Source organism: Nyctereutes procyonoides, unplaced genomic scaffold (genome assembly GCF_905146905.1).
Source record: "Nyctereutes procyonoides isolate TBG_1078 unplaced genomic scaffold, NYPRO_anot_genome, whole genome shotgun sequence".
In the NCBI taxonomy this organism is placed as follows: domain Eukaryota; kingdom Metazoa; phylum Chordata; class Mammalia; order Carnivora; family Canidae; genus Nyctereutes; species Nyctereutes procyonoides.
In genome coordinates this window covers 46,680,942-46,699,290 of record NW_026575020.1, presented here as the reverse complement: position 1 = coordinate 46,699,290, position 18,349 = coordinate 46,680,942, and the positions used below count along the sequence as shown (strand labels likewise).

At 41.7% G+C, this 18,349-nt stretch overlaps 2 protein-coding genes across 6 annotated transcripts in view; one reads left to right on the top strand and one right to left on the bottom strand.

Moving 5' to 3' along the window:
* POLG2 (DNA polymerase gamma 2, accessory subunit) overlaps positions 1-10,703 on the top strand; it is a 39,962-nt gene extending 29,259 nt beyond the window's left edge. The window contains exons 9-10 of one of the 2 annotated variants that reach the window (XR_008663499.1): positions 1,782-1,931; positions 9,059-10,703. The gene's annotated coding sequence lies outside the window, so the exon portion shown is untranslated. Of the gene's footprint in view, positions 1-1,781; positions 2,364-9,058 lie in introns of those variants that run through there. The other variant, XM_055318191.1, reaches the window with a different exon arrangement.
* On the bottom strand, positions 2,303-18,139 carry MILR1 (mast cell immunoglobulin like receptor 1). Of its 4 annotated transcripts, XM_055318215.1 has the most exons (8): positions 17,941-18,139; positions 13,257-13,532; positions 7,618-7,905; positions 5,988-6,098; positions 3,691-3,780; positions 3,120-3,176; positions 2,927-2,995; positions 2,303-2,492 (listed from the first exon to the last, which is right to left on the bottom strand). In XM_055318215.1, exons 1-8 carry the CDS (start codon positions 18,023-18,025, stop codon positions 2,440-2,442), a joined length of 1,029 nt encoding a protein of 342 aa, XP_055174190.1. In that variant the 5' UTR covers positions 18,026-18,139; the 3' UTR covers positions 2,303-2,439. The 4 variants fall into 4 exon arrangements, with proteins under 4 accessions (XP_055174190.1, XP_055174181.1, XP_055174179.1 ...); XM_055318206.1 differs by having other exon boundaries at positions 2,927-3,176; XM_055318204.1 differs by having other exon boundaries at positions 2,303-3,176.
* Between the last annotated feature and the right edge of the window lie 210 nt (positions 18,140-18,349).

Sequence of the window (18,349 nt, the reverse complement as noted above, 5' to 3'; positions counted from 1 at the left end):
AGTTTTGGCCAAGTTGTTTTGTTTGTCTAGAGCCCTTCAAATGCCTCTTTGCTTTTATTGGACTTTACTAATAACTCCTAGGATGAGAGATTTAAACTAGATACGATTTGAGCTCTGAGGTGGTCTGAATGGTGGCTCCCCAAAAAGGAAAGTCCAGGGCAGCCCAGGTGGCTCAGCGGTTTAGCGCTGCCTGTGGCCCAGGGTGTGATCCTCTGTCTGAGGATCAAGTCCCACGTCGGGCTCCCTGCATGGAGCCTGCTTCTCCCTCTGCCTGTGTCTCTGCCAATCTCTCTCTCTGTCTCTCATGAATAAATAAATAAAATCTTTAAAAAAAAAAAAAAAGGCGGGGGGGAATCCCTAGGTGGCTCAGCGGTTTAGCACCTGCCTTTGGCCCAGGATGATCCTGAAGTCCCGGGATCGAGTCCCACGTTGGGCTCCCAGCATGGAGCCTGCTTCTCCCTCTACCTGTGTCTGCCTCTGTCTCTCTCTATCTATGTCTATCATGAATAAATAAATACAATCTTTAAAAACTAATCAATTAATTAATTGATTAATTAATTAAAAAAAGCTAAGTCCATGTCCTAACTCTTACAAACTGTGAATGTCACCTTATTTGAATAAAGATCTTTGCAGGGGCACCTGGGTTGCTCAGTTGGTTAAATGGCTGAATCTTGATTTCCACTCAAGTCATGATCTCAGAGTCCAGCCCTGTGTCAGCCTTGTGCTCAGTAGGGAGTCTGCTTGAGGATTCTTTCTCTTGCTCTTCCTCTGCCCCTCCCCCAGCTCTCTCTCTCAAATACATAAATAAAATATTTATTTATTTATTTATTTATTATTTATTTATTTATTTATTTATGATAGTCACACAAAGAGAGAGAGAGGAAGAGACACAGGCAGAGGGAGAAGCAGGCTCCATGCACCGGGAGCCCGACGTGGGATTCAATCCCGGGTCTCCAGGATCGCGTCCTGGGCCAAAGGCAGGCGCCAAACCACTGCGCCACCCAGGGATCCCTAAATAAAATCTTTAAAAAGAACAAAAGGTCTTTGTAGATATAAGTAAGGATCTCAAGATGAGGTAGGTCATCCTATGGGGGGAAGAAGGATCATAAATCCAATAACCAGCGTCCTTATAAAAGAAAGGCAAAGAGGGGTGCCTGGGTGGCTCAGTCAGTTGGATGTTTGCCTTTGGCTCAGGTCATGATCTCAGGGTCCTGGGACTGAGCCCTGCATCAGGCTCCCTGCTCCCTCTGTGCTCTTTCCATTCCCCCAAATAAATTTTTAAAATCTTAAAAACAAAAAAATAAAAGAAAAGGAAGAGGGGGGGATCCCTGGGTAGCTTCAGCGGTTTGGCACCTGCCTTCAGCCCAGGGCGTGATCCTGGAGTCCCAGGATCGGGTCCCACGTTGGGCTCCCTGCATGGAGCCTGCTTCTCCCTCTGCCTGTGTCTCTGCCTCTCTCTCTCTCTGTCTCTCATGAATAAATAAATAAAATCTTAAAAAAAAAAAAAAAAAGAAAAGGAAGAGGAGGCCATATGAGGACAGAGGCAGAGATTGGAGAGATGTTGCCATAAGCCAAGGAACACCAGGAAACGTAAGAAATTGAAAGAGACAAGCAAGGATTCTCCCCTAATGTCTTCAGAGGGACCACAGCTCTGCTGACATCTTGATTTTGGATTTCTGGGCCCCAGAACTATGACAAAATAAATCTCTGTTGTTTTAAGCCACCAGTTTGTGGTGATTTGTTCAGATAGGCAAAGTCATCTATTCTCCTTTCTTCCACAGAACACTGTCCTCTCTACAGAACGCTGATAGGAAATGTAGCACATAAAGGCATGCCTTTGACATTAGCTAAGTATTGAAGACTGAGAACATCCATGAAAATCAATGTAAATATTTTTGCAGCCTTCCAAAATCTGAGAGCAAATTGAAATGGTAATGTATAATAAATGTGTACTCAGTGAGTAATCTCACTTTACTCTTATGGTAACTACAGGGACTCTTCAGACACATTTTCAAGGTTACCAATTTTTGTTTTAGAATTTAGGCATGATTTTTTCTTCTGAACCTTCAGTGGGCATGGTGGTGGGGACACTGGAAAGATGATCACTATACTGCTTCTAGGATGCACTTATCAAGAGCACAGTGGTCTAGCAATTACTCTTTAAATGATATGGCAATGGGGAGAATGGTCCATACCTAAAAATAGCAGAAGCATTTAAAAACTGTCACCAGTCAGGATCCCACCTGACAAAACTGTTGTCTGATGACAGGATTGGATGTACACAAATAAACCAAAGGAATAGTGCTAATCATGAAAAATAATAATTCATTTTAGGTCACCAGTGAGGTATTTTTAAGTATTGATCACATTTGCTTCATGTTAATCAGCTTTATAAAAAGGATCTAACACTGAGATGTAGCTTATATCACAACTTAGATTTCACAAGATGAGATCAGAATAAAGATAGCCAGTTTTATGATCGTTACAGGCTTCTGAAATATAAAAGAGAAAATAATTCAGTAAAATTAGAACATATATCCATAGAGGCTCTAAAAGCACCCTCTCCTCCCAAAAAGCCCCTCATTTTAGTAGCGGGGTGGTCTTACAGAACCATGTATTAAGTGTTTTTTCCTGTACTATAAAAATAACTTATTCTTGAAAATGGTTTAAAGTACCCCTGCATCCTTCCTTCTCTTTGGATTTTTTATATGATACTCTCAGTGTCACATTCTTCCCTCCTCCTTACCCACCCATCTCTTGATGAGATTTGTTAGGAGCTGTGGTATTGGTTGCTATTGGTTTCCTGGGGGTGTGCATGACGTCCCCATCTACCCCATCCTTGGGCTTCTAAAGCCCCAGAGTATGGTGGCCTTACAAAGACTGTGGTCTCATTTTGATACTATCTCTTTCCCAAACTGTGGCTCACCATGAACTCTTGGTGCCACCTCCTGGAACATGGGAGTAGCATAATGGATCTCCTGGGGGTGTCTGATTCCTGGGGTGAAAGATAACAGAGTTATTGGTCCTATAATCTGAATCTCTGATCACTTGGGGGTAGTGGTTTAGCCAGCCACCCTCAAAATGATGTGCAACCTCTGGACTTAGCAGGGAACACTTACCTTCTTGGGCTGTGGGAACACACTGCCGTGGTTCCAAGCCTGGCACAGGTTCCTGACCTGTAAAATGGGAACAACATAAATTAGGACTTAGTGGTGTTTGCATAGACAAGGCAGGCAAATTGCTTAGCACCATGGAACAGGGCCAGCCCTCAGGCAGTGTTGGGCTTGTTCTTATTGTTACCAAGACCTTGAGTCTATTTACCATAAAGCAGTGTATGATGCCTGCATGAAGAGGGCAGAGGCTCTGGAATACAGTGTGGACCATTCCAAACTGACATTAAAAAAAATATCCAAGGTATGTTGTTAAATGAAAAAAAATCAAGGCATAGAATGATCTGCTAACCCTTTGTTTAGTTGCTAGCATCCACATAGAGTATCTATGGGAGATATTTTAAAAACTGGTTGTTGCCCCTGTAAAGTGGGATTGACGTCAGGTGGTGGGGGAAAGACATTGTATTCTGTTCCTTTTCATTTTTTTTAACCCATGTATCTGTACAACCTTAAATAAAAAAGACAAAAACCTGAAACCAACCAACCAAACCAATCAAAATACCCAATAAAGTTCTCTTACCTGCTTGATTTGCACAGATATTTGCATATATTCCAACTTCCATGGCCGTATTTCCATTGTCTCTGGGTACCTTATCTCTCATAGCTTTTCCTACATTAATTGATGCATAATTATTAAATTAAACCAATTCAGTCACATTTTTCTCATTTCCTCTGCTAAGGAGCAGAATCCCCCAAAGACGTGAAACAAAGAATCACTTGCTCCAATAGCCTACACTGCTGTCTATTGAAGGAAAACCATGGACTCAGAAAGGAATCCATAGTACCCACTCCTCCAAGCCAGAAGCCCATCTGATTTATTTTCTTGGGTCTGCAAGGAACATCCCCTTATCAGATTACACTTGAGGTGGCCAGAGACACATTTTCTTTCCTTCACTGAAAAGAACAGCCTGTAAAAAGCTTTGTAATATCTGCAAGACATCATAAATTACCCAGCTGAGTTCTATTTAGCCCTGGCCAGTAATCAAGAATACTAATTCTGCTTTTGCAAGACTTTTTGTAGGAAGGGAAGATAGGTTTTAAAAATGTATAAGGTGTATACATTTTGACATCTATTTTCAAGTTTTATATCAACTGAGTTTCTGACTTCAGGCACAGGAGGCTAACAAGTATCACTTGGTTCTCACCCTAGTTGTGACAGTATCTCCCCATTCTACAGGTCAGAATGCTGAGGCTCAGGTAAGTGAAGGAGCCTGCCTGATGCCCCTCAGCTCACTGCTGGGTGCTGGTGCTTAGACACACTGTTCTTTGTGCGTATCTTGATATTCCTCTATTACTTGCATGCCAAATGAAAAGGCCATTTTTTTAAGATTGATTGATTGATTGATGATAGAAAGAGAGAGAGGCAGAGACACAGGAGGAGGGAGAAGCAGGCTCCATGCCGGGAGCGCGACGTGGGACTTGATCCTGGGACTCCAGGATTGCGACCTGGGCCAAAGGCAGGCACTAAACTGCTGAGCCACCCAGGGATCCCCCGAAAAGGCCATTTTGAAATTTTAAGTAGAAGTGGTCATAAGAGGTGAATATAGCGAGAAACAGTGACTGGGGCTTGATGCAGGACTGAAGGTGAGGCATAGAGCAATGAAACTCTTGTTGAGCTTCCTCAGAGTGGCAGAGCTAGGATGCTGACAAATAAAAGGCAAAGCTCTTGTCTTTGCGCAGCTGGCAGTCAGAACCCACTACCTTATTTGCAGGGCCCAGTGCACAGCAAGAATGCAGGGCCTCTTGTTAAAAAATTATGACGATCTCTGCACCCATGTTCGTAGCAGCAGTATTCACAGCAGCCAAAAGGTGGAAGCAACCCAAGGACCCATTGACAGATGAATGGATAAACTTAGTGTATATATTTATCTGTATCTACATATCTGTCGTTAACGGAATATTCTTCAGCTTGAGAAATGATGGAGATTTTGACACATGCACAACATGGATGAATCTCCAGGACATTTCTGCTGAGTGAGATGAGCCAGTCACAAAAAGAGAGATACCATATGAGCCCATTATACGAGGTCCCCAGAGTAGCCAAATTCATAGAGACAGAAAGGAGAGTGGTGGTTGCCAGGGGCTGGGAGGGTGGGGGGCTCAATGGGGGGAGCTTAATGGGGACAGAGTTTCAGTTTTGCAAGATGAGAAAAGTTCCGTGCGTGGATGATGGCGATGACAATGCACTTAATGTCATGAAATTGTATACTTAACAATGGTTAAGATGGCAAATTTTATTGGTATGTATATTTTAAAATTTTAAAAATAATTTAGGGCAGTCCGAATGGCTCAGTGGTTTAGCGCCGCCTTCAGCCCAGGGCCTGATCCTGAGACCTGGAATCGAATCCCGTGTCGGCTCCCTGCATGGAGCCTGCTTCTCCCTCTGCCTGTGTCTCTGCCTCTCACTCTCTCTGTCTCTCATGAATAAATAAATAAACAAAATATTAAAAAATAATAAATAAATAATTTTAAAAAGAGTTTAAAAAAAAAGGATTCAGAATTTCAAGACAGTGACAACAGAGAATGAAACCTAGTATAGGGCTCTTCTTAGTGAGGGCCCCCTGTGTGACCATACAGGTCACATACCTCCAAGTGCTCTAAACAAGAAGGGCTTCCACCAGAGAAGTGAGAACCAGCCTAGGCGCGAGCTGTGCAGGAAGTCTGCTTCATTTACCTTCCCCCTTTGCATCATTTCCTTCGTTCTTTGTTTTCCTTGTATCCAATGTTGTATTTCCTTTTCCCTTCCTCTTCATCTTCTCTCCTGCTTTCTGTACCCAACATCATGGCAAATAATGAGAAAGCCACTAAAGAACTTACTTGCTTTGTACTTTGGTAGTATCCAAAATGCCAGAATTGGGATTATTATGATTAGCACCAGCAATAACCCCGGAAGTAGTAGCTGCAGGCAGAAAGGACAGCTATATCCACCTAGAAGAAGACGGCATTCACTGGTCACCACACAGCTTTCTTTTCCAATGACACTGAGCTATGGAATGTTCTGGAAAAGGTAGTCACCACTGTCTTTGAAGCTAATGTACTGTGCACCCCGGTCCCCAGACTCCTATAGGCAGCTGCAACTCTTGAGAGTTAAATTGTGAGTCAGTGAAGTTCTGGAAGTCATGACCAAGTACATCTTCCACAAGGAGTCATACAAGGAAGAGAAAAACAGCAGAGTATTTGACAGACTGATTCCTGGTGGCATCGTTAAGGTCATAAGGCTCAGAATAGTCACTTATTTATTGGGCAAAGCCCTGAGTCATTTTGGCATGGTTTATGTCGCCTAAATAGCCACCATTCATTATTAACTGCACACCAGTCACTGTGTTAAGCACTTTCCATGCATTGCCTAATTTATCTCATTGATACTACTCTCATTTTACAAATGAGTAAAGTAAGACTCAGAGGGGTTAAATGACTTTCCTGCAGTCACACGGCTAGTAAATGGAAGGGCTGTGATTGTAGGCAAAAGCTTGATTCTGGGGCCTGAGTCCAACAGGCTGCCTCATTTGTTAGAACTTACTGATCACCAGAGCGTGGGCTCTATTCTTCAGAAGATAAGGGTGGGTGAAGTGTCCAATACCCAAGCATGCCTACTGCTTTAGCTAACCTCTTTTTTGTTCTATCCTTCTACCTCAACAAGTGTCCTTTCGTAAGGCCCTTCGTATGCAGCTTAGAGGTCTCACGTGCACATGGACCCTTTAGGCTGTATGTACAAATGTTGTCCATGCCCCCCCGCCCACAAACAGCCCCTTTACTTGGGTCCAGGGATGCTCACTTCCTTTCTGTAGTACAACCTTGGGAGGATAAGCTGGGAATGAGAATTGCATAGGCCCTGGAAGGGGGTTCTGATCTGATTGGGTGGGAAATTCAGGTCCAGGTACCCAGCATATGGTTTAGGAAAGTGGGACAAGGTCCAGGTGGGGACATGAGAATATGCTGGACTCCTAAGCCTATGGGAAGATGCATGGCCAAGAAGCACCAGAGCAATGCCCTCTAAAACACGGGACTAGGACAGGAGCCCTTCTCACCCCAAGGGTGGTCCTGGCAGTCTACACTCACCAACCCTTAGCAGTGGGCAGTAAACAGTCAAGCAGGCAAGCAGAGGTGTTAGAAGTCAACGGAAAAGCAAAAGAGAATCAAAACCCGGCAACTCTGAGAGAAATGCAAATTCTGATATGATTGCTTAGAACCTGGCCAGTGGAAGATCAAGCAGGAAGCACGGTCAAGTGGGGAAGTCTCCGTACAAGATACCCTTCTGACCTAGTTTCTAGGCTTGTCTTCTTCCTTTTCATGGCAGAAAGAAACCCCCAATCAGAGTTGGTATAGAACCTCCCAAAAGAAAGGGATTTGGATGCAGATGGCCAGCAAGAAAAGAGGGATGGGAGGAATAGCTGCAGTTTCTGGAAGCATCTCCAGACCCTGTGGAAAGAGCTCCCATAGCCCTTACCTGTTTGGGGATTGATGAGGATTGGCTGACTGTATCTTGTGTGATCAGGCAACTCATTTTTAGCTTTGCACCTATACTCCTCCATTTCTCCAGCACTGTTCTTGGTTATGTTGAATTCAGCAGGCTCCCTTACATACTTGGGAATAGCTGGTGATATGGCAATATTTTTCTCAAAGAAAGTATAAGTGATGGGCAGAGAGCCATTGAAGGAGATACAACGTAGTGTTATATGTCGGTCTGTTTCTATTTTAACAACATTAACGTTCAGCACTGGTGTGATCACTGGGTCTAGAAAAATGAAAGTGTGTGTTAAAGGGATAAGCAGATTGGATTCACTCACGCAGTCCACAAAATGGATTGAACCCCTGTTCTGTTCCTGACTGTGGACCCAAAGATGAATGACACCCCTTCTTGAAAAGTCAAGAAGCTGGCATCCCGGTGAGAAAGACTGATGATACGTGGTTAGCTCCACTCAGTGTGGCACAAGCCAGGTGCTGAGAATGCCAGAGGGTGGAGGCTGTCTCTCTGCTTTGAGGAATCAGAGCACAAACTTGTCTTTCATCAGAAGTCTCAATCTGTTGCTGAGAATGAGTATAGTTTTTTCAAAGATCTAGTTCCAAGTATGAAGTTGAGAGGTGCTTTCATTCCTAATCTTTATAAGGCTACAGTGGGTTTTTTAAATCAAATCTAAAAATATCATCTCTTCTAACCATATTTTTATTTATAGAATTCATCTCTACAGTTATCTTTTACTTCTTCCCACAAGCAGGAAGTAACCCTGGTAAATAGGTTCAAGGGAACTTTTCAAAAGGAAGTCTGTGGGTCTGCTAGACTCTGTCAAATCATATCCTATTTTGTGGGAGAACCCAGCTATATTATTTACTTTATAATTCATTAATAGGGACGCCTGGGTGGCTCAGTTGGTTAAACCTCTGCCTTCGGCTCATATCATGATCCTGGGGTTCTGGGATCGAGGCCCATGTTGGGCTCCCTGTTCAATGGGGACTCTGCTTCTCCCTCTCCCTCTGCCCGCCCCCCACTTCTGTGCTTTCTCTCTCTCACTCATTCTTTCTCAAATAAAAAAAATATAATTCATTAATAAACAGTATTATAGGAAAGGAAGGATAATTGTTGAGTATCCATCATGTACCAGGCTTGCTATTCACATTACCTCATTTCACATCACAATTGTACTACAAGGAAGGTAGTACCATGCCCATTCCACCAGTGAATGAACTGTGATTCAGAGGTTAAGAAATTAGTCCAAGGTCACTCAGCTAGTAAACAGCAGATCCAGTTGGCTTGGGCCAACTCCCAAGCAGATTTTTTTCTTTAAACAATATCAGGTTGGCACAGAAATAATGAAATACAGGGACCAAAGTATAAGTAAAATCAAAGAAAATAATTTAGAATCTCCTTACTCCATCCCTCCCTTGAGCAGGAATCCCTGGGGCAGCATCCTTGAGAGAGCAGCACCTGGCAACAGTGGCCTCAGAGAACAACTTTGGGAATAGTGATGGTGGCCTTGGAACGCAACTTGGGGAAGAGCACCAACAGCACCAATAATTCATTCTTCCTATGGAACTGAAGTCTACATCCTGTAATTTTCAGGAAGGAGCAGTTGAAACATACTTGAGGAAACATGGACTCTTCTCTGAGATGACATGATCCAAACTAGACCAAGGATTGATATCTCAACTGACTGGAAAAATATAAACTTTCCTGAGAGTTTGTAAAAGGACTGGCCAAGGGCATCATAGCATCATAGTGATTGGAGTAAGAGAGTTGCTACTCTTCACTAAACCAGTTATATTTTTACAAATTTCAAGGAATCCGTGAAGACTCATTCAGCTGTCACATTTCCCAGAAGACCTTTCCTAAATCCTCTAGGCTGAAGTACTTCCTCTTCTGCCTCCCATCCTTTTATTATCTGATCCACTTGGATGTCTATGGTCCTCTCAAATGTAACCTGTTTGAAACTGAACTCTAGCTAATCTGCTAATTACTGAAAAATCAATAGGTAGATAAACATATACTAAAATCCAATTGTTTAAAAAATGTTTTTATTCATATATTCATTCATTCATCCATCCATCCATTCACTTATTTAACTATGGTAAGAAGAGTTAACATGAGATCTACTTTCTTAAATTTTTAAGTGCTCAATACAGTGTTATTAACTATGTACAGCAAAATGTTGTACCGCAAGATCTGGAGAACTTGCTCATCTTGCATACCCAAAACTTTATACCCATTAAACAATTCTCATTTTCCCCAACTCCTCGTTCTTCCAGTTTTCCCCATCTCAGTAAATGCACCACTTCCCATCGGCTGATCATATTAGATATCTGAAAGTCATTCTTGATTCCTTCTTCACCTTCACTAACCTGTGAACCCAAATCAAATCTAATCATCTAACAAGTCCTACTGTTTCTTCCTCCAAAATACACTTTGAATCCACTTACATCTCCATTGTCCATCCTCACCATTGTTTGTCTCCTGGATGACTGCAAAAGCCTCTCAACCAATCCCCAACTTCTACTCTTGCCCTGCCTCACCTAGAATGGAATAACTTTGATGATGATAAACTGGGTGCCAGGCCCTGACTTGTTCCCTTCCCTCTCCCTTCTCACCTGAGGTCACACTCCCCTCATCTGATTTTCAGCCATACCATTTTTAGGTCCTTCCCAATCAGCCAAGATCTTTCCCAAGTTGGAACCCCTGCACAGGTTATTGTCCTTTGACTAGAGCCCTCTTTCCCTGTTTCTTCACATGGCTAATTCCTTCTCATTCTTCAGGACTCTAGTTAAATGTCATCCCTTTGTAAAGCCATCCCTAACTACCCTATCTAAGTAGATTGCTTCACCATCCTCTGCTTCTCTCCATCACTGTGCCATTTTCCTTTTCCTTCAAACAATCAGCATGGTTTGTGATTATGAATTTGTTTGGGTACTTGGGTTTTGTATCTCCCCAACTAGACTGGAAGCTCCACCAGGGCAGAAATTAATGTATATCCCAGAGCTTGGCACATTTGAGATATCATTAAATATTTGATGAGTGAATCAATGATCAATGAATTTGGGTTCATGGTTTATATCCCTATTGAGTTGGGGACAAGAACATGTCTTAAGGCATCATTGAAACCCCAGCAACGCCCAACAAATTACTTGCATCTGGGTAAGCACTCAATAGATATCTACTAATCTGATCTAAATGAAAACAGTTTTATAATCCATCAAAACAGTTCGGGCAACCCAGGTGGCTCAGTGGTTTAGCGCCGCCTTCAGTCCAGGGCCTGATCCTAGAGACCCAGAATCGAGTTCCATGTCAGGCTCCTGCATGGAGCCTGCTTCTCCCTCTGTCTGTGTCTCTGCCTCTCACTCTCTCTGTGTCTCTCATGAATAAATAAATAAAATCTTAAAAAAAAAAAAAAAAACAGTTCTACAGGACAGTGCGATTACTGTAACAAATTGCAGGAAATGTGTGCATTTACTTGTAAGGCAGGATGTGGGACGATTTTATACATATCTGTGGGACAGAAGCTCAGGAAATGAAGACTTGAGGTTTATTAATCAGCTCATTTGAAGCTTCAGCCATCAAGTTCATAAGTCATCTAAAATAAGCCCTGTAAGGGTTTATTCCTTGCGGAAGTGTAGGCCCCTGTTATTCAAATGCAGGAAACCCACACCAGTGGTGGGATTTGCCATCCTTTCTCATGCTGAATCTCAGTGATTTGAAGGGCATTCGGATGCTTTCCCTGCAAAGTGAGTGCCTACTCTCCTCACCCCATTCTGCACACAATAGACTGAGACTCAATCAGAGTTAAAACCAATGTTAGCATTGTACTGCCTATCTTCTCAATTCATATTTTAACAATTGAGGACTGGTGATATATCAAAGGTGTAGTGAAAGGGAATATCCAAAGTTTCACAGGAAGCTGATGGTACACAGGTTCCCCAATGCTCATCCCATTTCTCTTTCTGCAATACCGCTGCCCAGTCCAGTCTGGTGGCCTACACTGACCACCAGAGAATATTATCAGCTGGGGGACTGCCCTCACATTATGCACAACATCCCAAGACCATGTTTACAGGTGTTTTCTCCCCTCTTCGCACTTCTTTTACAATATGGCTTCTATTCAGTTTGTGTTCAAAACTGTCCTATCATGGTTGGTTTTAACTTGGATCTCCTAAAGCCGTGTGCAGAAATTTGCATTTGTAATCTCATGAATGTTTCTCAGGGAAAGTACCCATCACTATCATTGATTATTAAGATGGTTATAACCTAATAAGCTAAAAAGCATTGAGCTAGAGCAGTGATGTCCAATAGAGCTTTCTGTAATGATGGAAATGTTCTGTCTGCATTGTCTAATATGGCTGGCTGTATTGAATACTTGAAACGTGACTAATAAGACTAAGAAGTGAGCTTTTTATTTCATTTAATTTTAATTAATTTGGATTTAAATGTAAATAACCACATGTGGCTAGTGGTCTAGCCACTAGTGCTTGAGAACACAGACCTAAAGATCACTCAAGGATTTGATCAGTAAGTCAGAGCTCCTATGTTTAGAAGCCTCCAGGTACAAGTCACACATATTAGCTGGAAACCCTCTCTCCTTCTCCCAGGAATCCATTATCAAGGTCACCTTTATAAATGAGACCATTAATGCTAGGTTGTGAGAGGCTTGGGGTGGAAAGATGGGAAAGAAAAATATAGCAGTTATAAGATGTGCTGGCTGATGCGGTACCCGATGGATGGTCACTGCAAAGGGGAGAAAGTGGGAAAGACCTGGGGCTTTGAAGGCCCTTGCCACAGTGTCCACTACTGATTCTAAGACTTCCTGAATCTTCAGAGAAAAAGTAATTTTTGCCTACATGATGGGAATCCTAGAGTAAAACATCTAGAAAAGATCTCAACAATTTCCCAAATTGTTCAGATAAGACTTTTTGTCTAAGGCAATCAGGCTATTATTATCTGAAATAGCTAGAAGTCTTTGGAAGAGGTATGAGGGATTGCCAAGATGTCATTCCCCCAATTACAAGCCATTGCATTTGGCCACTCTACCCACTATCCTCCATTCAGCTGAATACAGCATATCTCTGCAAGCCTGGAAGACACAAGCTGAGCAGTTGGTCACATGATCCCAGTTTAAATGAGAGTACTTGCTTCAGTACAACAACCCCAGCTACAGAGGGCTCAGTGAAGATCCTGCCTTGATTTGTAGACCTGTACAAGATCAGCAAATATCTATCCCAATTTCAAACTCACTCCCAGGACCTCACTCTTAGGAGCTCTGTTTGAAAGTGGGCCCCTCTTCTCCTGGTATTATGTTTTCAAAACTGACAGGGGTAGGAAAATAAAACTTATTCAGGAAGGAAAATTGGATCGAACATTTAATGTTTCATGTTAAGTCTGGCAATGCTGACTCTATGTATTATTGTTTAGATAAATCTTCTATTAATCATTTAAAAGTAGTCTTTAGAAGAGAAAGTAAAATAGAATTATTAAGAATAATGATCTCAGTGACATACTTTCCAGGCTCTTGAGTGAGTATTTGCAGGGGAGCAGAGAGACCATTGTAGAACAGGAAAGAATCTGGTAAATCACAGGGATCCCCCAAGAATGAGTGCTCTACTTACCAACAAATATGAAGTTGAACTCACGACTGTACTTGCTAATTGAACAGTTAGAAATTTGGGCTTTGCATTTGTAGGGGCCCAACTCATGGGCTTCTGAGATGCTTAGGTTAAAAATCATGGGTTCACCTTTTCCATTCTGGGTTCTCAGGTGTTTCTCATTCCGAAACAAAAAATAAGTGATCTCTAGTGATTTGTTCTGATTGGAACAAATTAGTGATACATTTTGACCTCTCCTAACTGCTTTTGTTTCTGAGTCCAAACTTGGAGAAAGGAGTTCTGGAAAACAGTAACACAAGAAAAAGTCTTTGTTAATGTCTCTTAATAACTAAATGGTGATCCAGCCACATTTTGTGGGTCATGGTGGTAGAGACACTGGTCTCTACCTTGCCTGTACAGCTAGGCTTACGAGTGTGTGAGGAAGCCTTGGCAAATACCAGAGCTCCTCCCAGTGATGCATGGGGGGCCCTGACAAGCTCTCTCATGCTTGTCACCTCTTCTGCCAGTGAGAGCTTGAAGTGGACACTCTGATTTTTTTTCTTTCTTTTTTAAAATTTAAATTCCAGTTAGTTGGGGTACCTGGGTGGCTCAGTTGGTTAAGCGTCTGCCTCTGGCTCAGGTCATGATCCTATGGTCCTGGGATCAAGCCACACATCAGGCTCCCTGCTCAGGGGGGAACCTGCTTCTCTTTCTCCCCACCCTCTCTCATACACATGCACTTGCTCTCTCAAATAAATAAGTAAAATTTTTTTTTAATTCCAGTTAATTGACACATTACTTTCAGATGTACAATTTAGTGAAGTGCGCTCTTTTAACACTTGCTATTCTGACTTAGAAATATTAATTGATGGTTCATATCTCTAAAAGATAAGGACTTTTTTGACGTAAACATAACAATACTATTATCACACTAAAAATTAATAACACTTTTAAAATATCATCAAACATCTAGTTAGTGTTCAAATTTCCCTAATTGTCTGCTGTTGTCATTGTTTTGGATTCAAATGACCCACTGTAATTAGTTGATATATTTCTTACGTCTGTTTTTTTAAGATTTTATTTATTTATTCATGAGAGGTACACAGAGAGAGGCAGAGACACAGGCAGAGGGAGAGGCAGGCTCCATGCAGGGAACCCGATGTGGGACTCAATCCCGGGACTCCAGGATCATGCCCTGCACCAAAGGCAGTCGGTTCACAACTGAGCCACCCAGGGGTCCCTTTTATTTTCTTTTTCTTACATCTTTTTAAATCTATAGACATTTCCATTTCTCTTTTCTTTTTCTCCCCCTGCAATTTATTTATTGAAAATGGCAAGCTGTTTGTTCTATAATATTTTCCACAATCTGGATTTTGTTGATCACAATGCCATGGTATCCTTTACCATGTTCCTCTGTCCCCTGCCCAAAGGCTTAATAAAATCCAGATTAGCTTTTATTTAGCAAGAATGCATGGTGGTAGAGTATACTTCCATTAGGAGGTATATAATGTCTGATCATCTCTCTTTTTGTTTCTTAGTTGGCTTTGACAATAATCACTTGGAAGCATTATTTCATTAGAGGTTGCAAAATGGTTTTAGACTAAGTCTATCCTTCTTTTTTCATTTATTATCTGAAATAATTCTATAAAGAGAAGCTTGCCCCATCAACTCTTTGGTTATACTGAGATATGATTTACATAGAAAAGGCAGGATAAATGCTTGGATCACTCCATTTATTGACCAGTTCTGAAAATAATGAGTTGGTGTCTTAGCATCTTGTAACAGTGGGATGTTCTTCTTTCATTATTGTTATTTTTTGTTTAAGAATCATTATAAACTCATAGTTTAAACATATTTAATGTATTTCAATCCATTGCAATTATTATTTTTATTGTCCCATTTTTTGAGCATGGGAAACACCTCTAAACCAACTCCTGAGACCTTTTTTTGCTTTGTTTTTGTTCGTTTTAAGATTTTATTTATTGGGATCCCTGGGTGGCACAGCGGTTTGGCGCCTGCCTTTGGCCCAGGGCGCGATCCTGGAGACCCGGGATCGAATCCCACGTCGGGCTCCCGGTGCATGGAGCCTGCTTCTCCCTCTGCCTGTGTCTCTGCCTCTCTCTCTCTCTCTCTGTGACTATCATAAATAAATAAATTTTTTTTAAAAAAAGATTTTATTTATTTATTTGAGAGAGAGAGCATGAGCAAGCAGGGGGAGAAGCAAAGGGTTTGTTTGTTTTTAAGTAGGCTCTACGCTCAATGTGGTGCTCAACTCACCACCCCTGAGATCAAGAGTCCTATGCTCTACCAACTGAGCCAACCAGACACCCCTCCTGAGCCCTTTTGACACTACCCAGTAGTCTTTGAGTGCTTGTGTATTTGTATTTTATTATTTTAAAATGCCAAGGGAAAAAATAACACTCATCAGAAAAACTAATGTAAAAAGAATAAAATTAGTAAAGAATTAAGAGAATATTAGAAAATAGGGATGCCTGGATGGCTCAGTGGTTGAGTATCTGCCTTTGGCCCAGGGCATGATTCCGGGATCCTGAATAGAGTCCCACATCAGGCTCCTTGCAGGGAGCCTGCTTCTCCCTCTGCCTGTGTCTCTGCCTCTTTCTGTGTGTCTCTCATGAGTAAATAAATAAAATCTTTAAAAAAAAAAAAGTTATTATATCATCTGAGGAGAAAAGTTCTTCCAAGTAAGGCACACAAATTAAAAGGCACAACGAAAACATTGAAAAACTGACTAAAATATAAAGTTTCCCTATGGCAAAATTAAGACAAGTGACAGCCTAAAAAGAAATACTTAACACATAAATGAAAGTGAAGGATTCTTTTTATACATGTAAGTCAATGGCAAATGAATAAGAAAAAGACAAATAAATGGATAAATAATATGAATAGGTAATTCCCAGAAGAATGAATGCAGAGAGCCATTAAATATGTGAGGGCCAAGGGATGGCTTGGGTGGAGAAGGGGCTTAAGCCCCTCAGAAATGCCATGGATACCTCCCTTTCCACTAACATTTTTTCAGTGTTACATAACTCTGCATCAAGACACAGTCTCTCCTCTCTTCCATTTCCTCTCTGTGGAACTGAGTGTTCATGACCAATAAACATGAAAAAGATGCTCAACCTCACAAGTAATGAGACAACTACAAATTACAACGACACTGAGATACTGGTCTTTACTCATCAGATTGGGACTTTTTTTTTTTACTTTCTTTTTATTTTTTTTTTTTATGATAGTCATGGAGGGGGGGGGGGCAGAGACACAGGCTGAGGGAGAAGCAGGCTCCATGCACCGGGAGCCCGATGTGGGATTCGATCCCGCGTCTCCAGGATCGCGCCCTGGGCCAAAGGCAGGGGCCAAACCGCTGCGCCACCCAGGGATCCCAGATTGGGACATATTTACAAATGGATTGTCTCTGCTGTTGGAGAGGCGTGGGAAACACTTGCCTATGTGAGTAGTCATGGTGACGGGTTCAGAGTGTTGGGAGGGCAACCTAGCAATTCAGATGTACATGGCCTTTGACCTGGCAATTTCACCTCTAGGATTTTAATCTCCAGAGATGCTCTCATCCTCTCATGAGTCCGCAAAGGATGTTTTGTACGATGATGTTTATTGCAGTGTTGTTTACATTACAAAGAAAAAAAATGGAACAATCAGTAAGGGGGATGGTTACATCAACTATGGCTGAGTCATATTACCAAGCACCATGAAAAAGGAGCCAAGTCTACATCTACCGCTTACAAGGATGTCTGTGATTATTGTTATCTACAAAAAGGACAAGTCATGAAGGGTTTGTTTACTATGGTACTGAACAGAGAATGAATGACTGTTAATAGTGGTTGCTTCTGGAAGTGGAAGAGAATTGTAGAGTATCACAGCACTTTCATATTTCGTATAGTAACAACAACCTGGCCTAGCATTTATTGACGGCTCACCATACACCAAACACTGTATTGAGGGACATGGCTTGTCTCACTCAGTCCTGACAAGAACCCTCCCCTAGGTGCTTTTATTTTCCCAACATCACAAAGGAAAGAGATTAAGTGGTTGCATCATACACCCAGGCTTCCTGCTGGAAAATGGTAGAACCAGGGTTAGGACCATGACCCTGGCTGGTCTAGCTCTATGATGATAAACTGCCTCTCAGTATATATTTTTATTTTGTTGCTTGAATTATTTTACAATGATTACGTGTTGATTTTCTACATTAAAAGAACAACAACAACAGGGGCACCTGGCTGGTTCAGTTGGTTAACCTGACAACTCTTGATTTTGGCTCAGGCATGATCTCCAGGTTCTGGAATGGAGCCCCACATCTGGCTCTGTGCTCCAGTGGGGAGTCTACCTGAGATTTTTTCTCTCTCTCTCCTTCTGCCCCTCTCCCTGTTCACACACACAGTCTCTCTAAAATACATAAATAAATCTTTAAAAAAACAACCTAGAAAGAAAGAAAAATATTTCTTTGTAAAAACAATCTCAATATTTATCTCCAAATCTCAGGAAAGAGGCTTCAACTCCCTGCTTCACATCTCATCATTTTAAACTGTAGGTTTTTGAGAAGACTTGACTCTGGTTGCTCATCTAAAAGCATAGAAAGACTTATTCATGAACAGTCGTGTTGAAAGTTGACCATCCCCACTGTGTCAGTGAAAATGGTTTCTGTAAAAGAGAGAAGGAAGTAAATGAAACTTACTGTTTATTCCTCTTGTCTCACAATCCAGAGCAGCTTTTTGAAGTGAAAGAGAGAAAAGGAACGCGAGAAAACTCCTTTTCCACATCACGTTGGTTTGGAGATGCAAGCTTCAAAATGGTAAATAAGCCTTACTTGTGGGAGAAGAAAAGAAGCCCCAAAAGAACAGTTTATTCAAATGACTCCACATTCTGTCAGAAGAAATCAGAGAGGGGGGCAAAGGAGGCGTGGTGGCCCCAGGGTGGTGAGTCATTTAGGGACTTCCTCTTTTTTGGCCAAGTTAAAGAAATTAGAGTTGCTGGGACAAGCTTAAAACAATACGACTGGGTGGTTTGACCAACCTGTGTTCCCTCAATGAGTTCTTTTTTTTTTTTTTTTAATTTTTATTTATTTATGATAGTCACACACACAG